At 54.0% G+C, this 12,034-nt stretch overlaps 3 protein-coding genes across 3 annotated transcripts; 1 reads left to right on the top strand and 2 right to left on the bottom strand.

The window, feature by feature from the left end:
• Positions 1 to 2,572: 2,572 nt before the first annotated feature.
• On the top strand, positions 2,573 to 3,885 carry GNA3 (G protein alpha subunit; the record flags this gene model as incomplete). The annotated part of the gene is made up of 6 exons (XM_051444364.1): positions 2,573 to 2,696; positions 2,749 to 3,094; positions 3,139 to 3,267; positions 3,320 to 3,449; positions 3,499 to 3,737; positions 3,786 to 3,885. 6 exons carry the CDS (start codon positions 2,573 to 2,575, stop codon positions 3,883 to 3,885), a joined length of 1,068 nt encoding a protein of 355 aa, XP_051303989.1.
• Positions 3,886 to 6,162: 2,277 nt separating this feature from the next.
• J4E86_003813 (uncharacterized protein) lies at positions 6,163 to 6,573 on the bottom strand (the record flags this gene model as incomplete). The annotated part of the gene is made up of 1 exon (XM_051444363.1): positions 6,163 to 6,573. One exon carries the CDS (start codon positions 6,571 to 6,573, stop codon positions 6,163 to 6,165), a length of 411 nt encoding a protein of 136 aa, XP_051303988.1.
• Positions 6,574 to 10,038: 3,465 nt separating this feature from the next.
• Positions 10,039 to 11,848, bottom strand: J4E86_003812 (uncharacterized protein; the record flags this gene model as incomplete). Its single annotated transcript, XM_051444362.1, has 5 exons — positions 10,039 to 10,686; positions 10,733 to 11,451; positions 11,498 to 11,571; positions 11,616 to 11,667; positions 11,716 to 11,848. The coding sequence occupies 5 exons, from the start codon at positions 11,846 to 11,848 to the stop codon at positions 10,039 to 10,041; spliced, it is 1,626 nt and encodes a 541-aa protein (XP_051303987.1).
• Between the last annotated feature and the right edge of the window lie 186 nt (positions 11,849 to 12,034).

The raw sequence follows: 12,034 nt of genomic DNA, 5'->3' as shown, positions 1-12,034 counted from the left end.
CGAAGGGCTTGCGCGACAACGGCTCCGAGGAATCCTTTTCGAAGGCTTCAGAGTTTGCACCAGGAATGTCGCGAGCGTCGACGGCTGGGACACGTTGGGGTTTGCTGATTGCCGCTTGGAGACCAATGTTGACAGTAAGCGGGTCGGCGAGGAGGTTCGAGGCACCGACGGGATGACCTCAGACTATGTGCAACACAAGGATGAGGCTCGAGGGCGTGGCGAGGATGCAGATCAGTGCGGAAAGGAAGAGGTGAAAGTAAGAAGACAACGAGGGGCAGGCACCAAATGCGATAGAGGGACACATGCACATGGTCCGCGCACAAGTGTCGCTCACACAGGTTTCGGCATCTTCTGGTGACGTCACGATGGATTTTCGAGTTTTCCATTGCAGCCTGTGCTTCACACCTAGCGCAGGCCTTTACCGGGTTCTACTGGACACGCTGAAGATTGCAATGCGCCATCACCACGACGTCTGCTGTCTCGTCCATGTACCCCACTACCACCTCGAGGCTCTTTCCGTATTCACTCCCCTTCACCCCTCCTTTCACGTGGGAGATGGCCCGTGCACTACGTTGGCTGCCCTGAACGGTGACATGCAGCTGTCTTACCTGCTCGTTCTGACACGGTGCGGGCAGACACCATGTCTGGGCAGCTAGACCTTCCCTGGGTGTAGAACCTGCGCCGGGTCTCCCTGCTGATATCATATCTACCCATTACTGATCAAATCATGAGGAAGGTAGGCCATAATGAGAGACACGGCTTTGTTGAACAACGCGCGGGCTGCGCTATCGCATACGTCGCGTGCACGTCAACACGTTGATACGCGGATGTCTTGATACGTCGATGCCGTGATGCCGCGGTGCCGTGGATGCAGGCGAGAATACAAACGTCCTTGAACTTTTCACTATCCACGGCGGTACCTGGCTCAAGGGCCGATTGCCAGCCCTCGTGGCATCCCTGATATCGCATTGCGTAATGCTTCGTTTGCGGCTCGCGCCGACCGTGTGTGAATGGTATGCTGCGGCTATCACGGAACAGGGTCACTACCACACGAAACTTGCAAGCGATTGCTGACATGTGGCCCTGGTGAATCTGTCTGTTTGGCGTTCCCGAACAGACACAATGATAATGCACGACATCAAAACATGTCCCAGGTCCATTGTCCGCAAAGGTGGGAGCTGGTCAGCTTTCAGCTAGCGTCCTTCACAGCTAGCCAGTGACCAGTAACCAGAACCAGTGTGTGGCAGGAGGCTCGCATTCAACTTCAGTCAGGGCCATTTGATAAAAGTACCCGGCTTAAATTAGAAGCCTTTACATTGGGGGGACCAGCCCCACGGACATGTCTAACTTGAAAACGCCGTTGCATGTCATTCAGGTGGAGTTGGCGCTGGCTGGGCGACGAGGTAAACTCTATCGTGGAGGCGTTCCAGATTGAGACCCTCCAAGATTGGGGGCTGAGCTGATCGGGGCGGTGGGTGATTGGACGGGGGAGACATCGTGAAGCCAACAGAGGTGTAGCACCGCAGAGTGCAGACTGCAGGTACTGTATATAGACGTTTGGAGGCACAGCTGCAGCGCGTAGTGCAGGGGCCGTTGTATCAAGGGGCCGCCGTGAGGGCAGTGTTGGAAAGCCGCGGGTCGTAAGCCGAGCTCTTGAAGCACACGGCCAATCTGCCAATGATAGAGGCACGTCGGATCTGGCAGCCACGCTCCATGGCACGACGGCGTACCTAGGTAGCACACGGCCTCGAGCGTTGTTAGGGCACCAACACCTCCATTGCCTTGCATCGCAGCGCAGCGCATCCCCACTGCCAGCATCCGCCAGCACTATTGCATTCTGCCTCGCTTCAGCGCGTCCTATTCCGCTGCTTGGCTCGTGCCATTTACCCTGATCGCTGCCCTAGCATCCACGATTGGATGAGGCTTAGCAGCATCGCGCCTGCTGCCATCATCGCCTTCACATCCATCACCCATCCGTGATTCACGCTCTGCGCTGCGAGAACAAGGGCCAACGCATCTGCATCACGCCTCTTGCCACGCGCACCTCCCGCAATCAATACCCCCAGGCCCTCCGTCGGCGCCGGGCGACGTTGTTGTTGGTTGCACCTTCTCCAGATCCCGCGCCTTCCTCATCAACTTACTGGGGAAGGCACCTCCGCACGAGCCACTGGCAGCCCTGGAGTCTCCGATCTAGCTCACCAAGACGACCCTACCAACCATACAACACCACCACCACCGTCGCATTCCAAACCCCAGCCCGTCCTCGCGCGCCAGCCCGACCCCGCTCCCATTGCTGCCGCCGTCCACGCTGGCGACGACGCTGCCGCGCCCGCTCACCTCGCGAGGCCCCCTTTGACGGAGCTGCGTGTCGGATTAAGCCGACCAAGCGTCACCACAGCTCCAGCAACGCGCCAGCCGTCACGCCGCCATCCGGACCAGAGCCTCGCTCGCATCACCGCCCACATTCCACACCGACGGTTCTGCGACGCGCTGAGCCTCGTGCTCCATCATTATCCCGCGCCCGACTCCCCCCCAACGCCCGCGGCCGCGAGCCGCACCACACGCCGGCATTATGGGCATCTGCATGAGCACCAACAACGACGATGTCGAGCAGAAGAAGCGCAGCCAGGCCATTGACCGCAAGCTCGAGGAGGACTCGCGACGGTTACGGCGGGAATGCAAGATCCTGCTGTTGGGTGAGTAGCTCCAGCCTGTCTGCGTGCCAACGCAATCATTAACACCCTGCAGGCTCCGGAGAGAGCGGAAAGTCGACCATCGTCAAGCAGATGAAGATCATACATCAGAACGGCTACACGCAGGAAGAGCTCGCCATGTACCGCCTCACCATATACAAAAACGTCATCGACTGCGCAAAAGCCCTCATTGGCGCCATGCGACAATTCGACGTTAGCCCCGAGAAGCCAGGCAACGCCCAACTCTGCGACTACCTGCTCGACTACACAGTCGACCCCGACCCTGAGAAGCCCCTCGATGTACGGGTGGGCCAGGCCATCACATCTATGTGGAGCGACCCATGCGTCGGCAAAGTCCTGGAGCACTCGAGCGAGTTCTACCTCATGGACTCTGCGCCATAGTATGTTTGCGCATCATCTCCCCGGTTTTTACTAACGTTCGCAGCTTCTTCGACGAGGTAGAACGGATATCCGACCCCAACTATGTACCCATCGAATCCGACGTCCTACGAGCGCGTACCAAGACCACCGGTATATACGAAACACGATTTACGATGGGCCAGCTCAGCATACAGTATGTGCGCCCCTTCAAACCGTGCTGTGGTTGTCAGGCTAACATGAAACAGTATGTTCGACGTAGGGGGCCAACGGAGCGAGCGCAAGAAATGGATACACTGTTTCGAAAACGTCACATCAATCATCTTCTGCGTGGCATTGAGCGAATACGATCAAGTCCTGTTAGAAGAAAGCTCACAGGTATGTCATTACGTCGAGCTCCTTGACTCCCACTGACTCGTGCCTGCAGAACCGAATGATGGAGAGCTTAGTGCTCTTCGATTCGGTAGTCAATAGCCGGTGGTTCATGAGAACCAGTATTATCCTGTTCCTCAACAAGGTCGATCTGTTCAAAGCGAAGCTTGCGCGATCTCCACTTGGCAATTACTTTCCAGATTACTCTGGTGGGAATGATGTCAATCGCGCCGCCAAGTACCTGCTGTGGAGGTTCAACCAGGTCAACCGAGCACACTTGAACCTGTACCCTCAGTAAGAAGCTTCCCCTCACGAGCCCCTCACGCATGCTGACCTTATTAGCCTAACACAAACCACCGATACATCCAACATCCGGCTCGTCTTTGCCGCTGTCAAGGAAACAATACTGCAGAACGCGCTAAAAGACTCCGGCATACTATGATCGTCTACGCAGCACCGACCCCAACTCTTGACGGCCACGCATACGAACTATGAGTGCTCCGACATGCTCAGCTTCCTCCTTCCGCCATACCCATACATTTACATAATACACGAGCCCTTTACGATCATTACTCCCGATCGTGCCATTCATGATGCACATCCTCGGTCACGAAACGGGAACTTTGGGAGATATCATTGCCTCTAGCTATCATACAAAGAGCGCAGCATTGGTGTTTTTGGCGTTTAAAGATTCCCTGGGACCTGCTCCTTCCTTCTTGTCTTGGATAATGGGCCTGTTTTCATCGGAACATAACTTCTCTCTGCGGGGTCGGATTTCTTCGATTGCTGAACCTTGGTTGCCCTTTTACCTCCCCTGAAATCTCGCTGTTCTTTTTCCCTTTTTCCCAATATGTCACTATGGACTGAGAGAGATAAGCCGGAGGAGAGAGGCCAGAGAGGAAAAAAAGTTGAATGCGCACCCTCATTCCGAATTTCCCTCCCCAATCAGTAACGGGGTTTCGCCCGCGAGGAGAGAGGACTTGTATGCTATATAGTCTCTCTTTTACGATATGCCTTTTATTTGTGTCTTATTCGATCACATCTTTTTTTTACTTTTCTCTGTCTCTCGCGTCATGGTCAAATAACGGAGGAGGAACTCTCGACAGTTTTATCGACTCATAACTACGACGGCCCTTGTGCGACGGTACGGTTTCTTCATGGCTCCCCCTGATATAGCGTTCGCGCAGATATAATGTACGCCACCATTTTCGAAATACCAATACAGATGATATTGAACTGCATGTGACAAGTATGATTCATCGTGTCTTCACACTCGCCATGAACTGAAGCAACAACACAAGCGCGTGAACGATCGCCTGCTACCAACACTAACTCCCATCTAACACATCTAACACAACAAAATCCCAGTCATAGAAAAGGCACCCCGATACCGAACTCAGATTTCGCAAACGTTGATTGGTGGCTCTATCCTCCCTTCCTTCCTTCCTTTCGCGCAACAAAACCAACCAACCTTACACCCTGTTCGCCAAATCCGCATCATCACACCTGGGCAATTTTGTGATCAATATAACCCGAAATAGTCGCGCCGCAACGTGCCGAAAACCGCGCGGCCCTCTCTTTGTCAACTGCGCATTTGCGCAAAAGTGTAATGAAGTGAAGTAAGCTTCCAAGGCTCACAAAGAAATGCTAATCGATGTGTGTGGTTCTGATAGGTGGAATCGTTGCGCAATAGTGGGAAGTCTAGCCTGGAGTGTGAGTGGGCTGTTTGGTTGGGGAAGGGATGGGGAAACTTGGACAGGTGTTCGGGATCATGTGATTGTTTGGCGGTGCTGGGAACATTGGAAGATGTTTGGCGCGGTATTTCGTTTGTTGCGATAGCGATGTTTGACTTAGAAAACTTCATACAGCTTTTCTCTATCGGAGGTATGCAGAGCTCGACATCTCACATAGAGAAGGGAGCGAGTTATGTCAGCATCAGGAATACTCATCACAAATAATGAGACGGGGTCATTTCCTAACCGCTCTCGACCAATGAGGCGCTCACGTGCTTCCTTCCCTCCTCCTTCCCGCAACGCTACTTTTACGGTGCATCAGAAATAATCGCATACACTGAATACAAACTCCGTCGTGTCAGCGGGGGAAGGGGCGGGGCGGAAACTCAAATTGACAAGCTAGTCTGCGCATGTGATGGATTGTCCGCTTCAGGAAATGACATGCGAAAACACGAGTGGTTGGTGGGGGGAAGAAGACATTATTACGAGATACAAGTTGTGAGCTGCCATTCAATACGCAGTTTTAGGTTGTGAGGTATGGGGGAATAGTCGTGGTTGTTCTTACGGCTATTATCGTGAAACCGCTTTGCCGTATGAGGTATCCGCAGCCCTCGACATTACCACAACACCACATTACGGAAGAACAGCATGAGAAGCAAGTGCAGGTTGTTGTGATGTTTGGATTCATGGTAATGTGACTTGTACTGTTCAATGTACTGTACTGCCTGCCTGTTCCCGGCGGCTAGTCAACCCCCCCAAAAGTAAACGCCTGCCCATGCCCACCCCCATCCATACCCTTAACGGCCGTGAGGGATCTTTTGTGGTATATCGACTTTTGTATGAGAGAGAAAAAATGAAAGTCATGACATCGTTAACGCCCGACCAGAACTCCTCCCGCTAGTTCCATGATGCTGAATCGCTGTCAAAGGCGTATAGGGTGTGTTGCTGCCTGCAACTCCATCCGATAGAGGTAATCGTCCACACACTCAGTGCTTGTTGGACAAGAAAGTGTGCTTCTCAAAGCTCATGCGCCTCTGCCTCTCAGCGGCACTCATCTCCGAGGAAGAGGTCGGCGGAAGCGCATGCTTTGCATTAACCGCAAGAGGAGCGAAAATCTTAAGGCCAATGACTGGTGAATCGGCAGCCTTTGTGGCGGGAGAAGATGGCGCGCTGATAGTACTAGTCTCGGAGGGTGGGGCGGCAACGCTGCTGGTGATGCTGGAGACGGAGGAAATGGACTGGTGGCGCGCGGGGCGGTTGGATAGAAACCCGTGAGCAGGCACGACGGGCTCGGTGGGAGATTGAATACCGGGGCTGGCTGCCTTCTTGACGGGAGTGTTGACAGTGAGAAAGTTTTTCGGGAAGGGAATGTGGTAGGTTGAGCTAGTGGAAGACATTGCGCCAGATTGGGTGTTGGTTCTGGTATGTGTGTGGTGAGGCGTTGGTTGGAGGTGATGTTGGTTGGAAAGATTTGTTTTATGGAGAGGTGATGTTGGTGTTCTGGAGGACGACAGAAGGTGGTCGGCACTTCTTATATGTTGCCCGAGAGATTATCAATTGTGAAAGTTCTCAAGTTCGGTGTTGTGCGTGGGTACCGTGGGTAGCGCTGCCAAGCAAGTTCCGCCGGGGCTCGCGTGTGTCAAGTGACCTCTGTAACTGGCTGGAGCGTTTTGATGATCTGCCAAAAGTAAAGGTCCGACGCGCTTGAGTCTCCGGTGTATCCTGCCTAGTGCGTAGTTTAAACGTGTCTAGCTTCGTCTAGCATAAAAGAGCTGGAGCCAAAAATCGAGAGGAGGCCTGGGGATGCAGCGCGGGATGTTGCAGATGCTTCCGCGCTGGGTCTTGGCCGTGGAGCTGTAATTGACCCTGGCGATCGTATGGGTCCGGTGCACTAATGATGTTCCGCTTTAGATGGCGCGGTTCGTCCGTGGATTGATAAGACTGCAGAGGACACTTGTTTCGCGTGCGTAAGCGTCCGGCTGCGTGTACAATGGTACGTGTATGATCGACGCAATTTGAGGCTGATAGTGGGTTCGAATGTACTTGGCAATTCTTGTCCGCCAGTGGGAACGGGCTGCTCGTGGATCTGGGGTCTCCGTAGATGGGGAGGTCTGTGTGTTTTGGTTCCAGAAAGGTTTTAGGGATGTTGAGACAGGTCAAGTTGGCTTGGCAGTCTCTACGTTTTCGACCTCTTGGGCGACTATCAAGATAACTTGGCAAAAGGTTATGCTGTTTGACGCGGCAGGGTGGAGAATTCAGCGATTCGTAGCGGAAGGAGAAACAGATGGAGCCAGACTGAATTCTTTTGGACTTAAGAAGGGAAGGTATAGCCTTTCGGCAAGGACGACGCGCCTCGGTCCAAGGGCACTCAGCAGGCCTGACCAGTCCGACTAGGAATAAGTAATCCGAGATAGAAGCGACGCGAAGAGGCGCGTGAAGCAAGCTCAACCTCTTAGAGCCGTGCATAGCTGTAGAAAACTGGGATACGAAATCTCAGCATGCATACCCGCTCTTTGCAAGCCGGACGACATGCGGGTCCTCACAAGTCAGTCGGTGCGCAAGCGCTAGATGCTGAGATGAGTGGAGTGAGAGTTAGTAAAACCCACCACGTTGGTGTAGCTAGAATGCTCTCTGGTTAGATCTCGTGGGATGTTTCTGACCAAGCCAACGCCGCATGGAGTAAGGGGATGACGCGACCCCTACACGTCGCAGAAGCACGTTATGCTATAGGGCCAGTTTTTCTGCTCATGCTGAGTACACAATTGGCCTTGCATAACAAGGCCGCGCTCACCCAACGCCAATGCCAGTGCCATGTGGTACTAATTTGCTTTTCGATGAACGTTCCTGGGGAATCTAGCCGGTGACGAGGCGCGTGCCTCGCATCATGCGGGGGTGAGGACAGGCCGCAGGCGGATCCGCGCCCCTGTATGTGTCTTCAGTGAGGGTAAGCCGAAGATAGCCTGGTTGCGTAGGAACGAAGGAGTCGTCGCTGGCGCCATGGTGTGATGAAGAAAAGATGCTTGGGCTGCTGGCGGAGCTGACAGACGAAAATCTTCCGAGGCTTCCTTCGGTCTCAGGTGACGCTATCTGCTACCTTATCTCCGTTTTTCCCTACTAAGCGACCTGCGACAATCCACGTAGGTAGTCGCCCGCATGTATTCCCTATCTGCCTGCACCACCACGCCTCCAAAGCTCCAGACCTTCTCAATTTGACATCTACACGATTCAGGCAGAAGATAACGCTACTACGCCTCCTGTATTCAACCACTGCTTGCTTGGCAGTTTAACCATTTATTCCACCGGGTTTGTGCCGAGACGCGCAGCGCCTCTGCACCTCTGTGTAGCATATTCTACAACTTACAATGATCGTCAGTGTGCGAAAGACTGGGGTGTACTAGAAGGGATGGCCATTGGAGAGTTCCCTGGTCCAGCTTGCGAGTCCAACGGTCGCCTTATCTCGACTTGTGCCCTGATGGCGTGTACGGCAGGCCAACCGGAGTCGAACGGCAAGCACTACGCTCAGACATGGTGTCGTGCATACGCCGTTGTTAGGACAGGCAACTGTAGTCCGCGTATAGCTGTCAAAATCTGGCTAGGGTTGGTCTATCCTATTGCCAATGGATGTGGATGACTATGACTGTGGCAGGCCCAGAAGTGTTCAAAAGAAGCTACACACGAGTACAACCCAGAACTCTTCCTCAGAGAATGATGCCATCGAAGAAAACTAGTACCTGCCCAGAGATCTCATGCCAAGGCAAACCACACCCATCTCGCCCATGCAGCAGCAAGATCCATCGCATCCTACGAGGCAATTCTCCGTACCTACGTAACCCACACCCACCTTAACCGGCCTTGTCGCGCACTCCGCCCTCCACAAGTGCATTCCATACCCTGGATCTTGCCACACTTGACTCTCGAATACACCATGATAGCGGCGGCAGCTGCGGGAGATGCGCACTAAGCAACTCGTGTAACAAGCGGTGAGGACGAGACCAGTCCTTGACGTGCAGAACCCCAAGTGGGGTTGCCACCACCCTTTAGCGTGGGGTGAAGATTCCGGTGTCCGGTGAACGGAAAAAGTAACGATGTGGAGTTGTTGGTAGTTCCCTGGCTAGATATGGAGAATAGCCAACAGGTTATATGTCTGGGGTACAGTTGCGTTGGTTTCATGTATATACCGTGGACACAGAGCGAGGCACATGGAATGGCATTTGTTCTCGACAGTAAGCCAGATATAAGAACCAAGGGGTATCGATAGAAGCTTAAAGCTGAGATTTGTAGGCAGTAGAGGGTGCATGTCTATACTAACTACCCCATCCAACAACAGCATAAGCAGTCAGAATAACACAATCTATATGTACAAGAGCCCTCTCACGCCCGACGTCCCATGTTAGGAGGCGCCGGGCATTTTCAAGGGGCGCTCTAGCTGGTATTCACTCTTCCAACGTTCCGTTAAGAGTACACCGTATCGTATCACGGGACTCCTGCAGGCTCAAGGCCTGCATCGTTGGTGTTTGTCTTTTGTGGTTCAGGTAGGCCATTGACACCTGCGGGGTTTTCACATTGTCCGGCTGCAAGCGCGGACAAAGATTACGTGAGGAAGGAGAAAGAAGAGAGAGTAGACATCAATGACGAGTCTGGTATCAATACTGTCTTTCATGTTTGCAACTTACTGCATGTGTGGCTATAAGCCTGATAAGGTATCTTCTTCATCGTTATTCATGCCACAATATAGGCTTTTCGGTGCCTGACCATAACGCCGTGTCGACCTTCAAAGCCATGTGGTCGGTACCAATACGCCTTGCTAACCATTTCCCCAAATCCTAGATCCGTCATTTTCCCGTGTTTGATGAGCCCGTGTGCTAGTCGTAGTGGAGGAAAAGCTGGCTCATGCTCTCTCCATGGTGGTTTCTTCGAATCGCCTCTGCTAGGAGATTGTCGACGTTGATGACCACCAGCTTATCGGGGCTCGCCTGCGCGAGCTTGTGATCGGGGATCGGAAACGCGTTCGTGATGACGATCTTGTCGATGACATCGCAGTTGCTCATTTCCTCAAGACAGTCGCCGCCAAAGATACCATGAGTAGCGAAGCAGTAGACCTTTGTCGCACCACCGCGCTTGACAACAGTCTCGGCAGCCGCAATCCATGACGCAGATTTGTCCATCATGTCGTCAACAATAAAGACAGGGCGATCCTTGACGTTGCCGACAAGAGTGACCATGGTCTCGAGCTCGGGGTTCTTGAGATCCTCTTCCTCATCTTCAGATGATGCAGCGGCGTCGTATGTGCCACCGAGGGCATGCGAATGTTCGGTGTCCCTGTTGCGGGTGGAGGAGGTAGTCGAGATGAAAGAGGACATCATGTGCGAGGGTATATCGTCGTTTTCGCCTTCGGACGGAGGGCGGTTGCGCCAGGTGTTGGTCGATGTCGCGGACATTGAGGGAGAAGGATGTGTATCGTCGACAATATGGCCTTGTACTAGTCGTCCGTGGATGACGTTCCTCGCGCGCTGCAGACGTTAGCTGTATTCAACAGACCCTTTCAAGGGAACATACCTCGTCAGTGTATTCCTCGGCGCCGCTCTCATCTGCACTCTGCTCCTCAGGTTCTTCCCTGTTCTTCTCGACATCTGTTCGAATGGGCTCCAGCGGTACCTCAGGCTCGACGATGGAGCCTGCGCGCATACTCTTAGACAGCGGATGGCTCCCGGTCGGCTCTGACCATCCGTTGGCTCGCCTTTGCAGGGGGTTCGACGGTACGCGCTTCAAACTTGACTTGCCTGGTTCTGCCTTCGAGTCTACCGTCATCTTGGAGATGGGCGTAATCTCAGCGTCGGCATCCAGCGCTGCCTCGACCAGGTCGTCGGGGGTTTCGTATGAGCCATCCAACCGGAGTTGCTCGAACATGGCGCTCTCGTTCCAGTGCACCGCCGTGCCTGCCCTCCGCCTGTCGGTTGTGACAATACCAAAACTGAGCTTTAACGCGTCCGCCAGAGACGTGACGCGCTTGGTGCCACCAGGGTTCTTGCTAACAACGACGGCTTCCCTCCAATTCGGCACGTTGACGCGTATCCAGCGGGCGAGGAGGGGTTCGGCGACGAGGTTGTCGACAGGGCACTTGAAGAAGCCCTGCATCTGGGAGGCGTGGAGGTCGATGGTCATGACATGGTTCACACCAGCGATGTGGAGGAGGTTTGCGACCATGCGGGCGGTGATGGCCCCGCGGTGCTGCTTCTTCTTGGACTGGCGCGAGTATGGGAAGTAGGGCATGACAGCTGGTCATGTCAGCAGCTGGCAGCGAGCCTTACAGAGGCCAAGTACCTGTGACCGACTTGGCTGAGCCGCCTTTGCAGGCCGAGATCATAATCAGCAGCTCCATGATCGAGTCGTTGATTCTGACCCATTAGCCGTTGACGCATACCAAGGCTGGGCTGCTCACTTCTCGCTTCCACTCTGGACGATGAAGACATCTTTGTTCCGGATCGAGGTATCTGGAGACGCTTAGCACGTGAAGGCGGCGAGAGTGCTAGCCAACATACGAATGGTGACGGAAGTCTCTCCGTTCTTGAACTTGCCCAGCGTCGCGGAGCCAGGCTTCGTGCCCAGCCTGTCGCAGATGCCGTCGACGAGCTTGGGGTGCGAAGACCCGCCAAAGACGAGTGCGCCCCTCATGGTGGGCGGGCCGAGGAGAGTGACGTTCTCGTAGTGGGCAAACTGAGGTGAGGGCTGGTGAGGACGCCGGTAACGGTCGTGCATGTCAAAATTGTTCGACATGCTAGCTCAGATATCCGCCCGGGAGGGGTTTAGCCCGGCCCCACTTTAATGACCCGATGCGGATACCCCAACCAGCAACGTGTG

This window comes from Alternaria arbusti, assembly GCF_024043155.1.
Source record: "Alternaria arbusti strain BMP 1465 chromosome Unknown scaffold_4, whole genome shotgun sequence".
In the NCBI taxonomy this organism is placed as follows: domain Eukaryota; kingdom Fungi; phylum Ascomycota; class Dothideomycetes; order Pleosporales; family Pleosporaceae; genus Alternaria; species Alternaria arbusti.
This window is presented reverse-complemented; position numbering and strand designations above follow the sequence as displayed.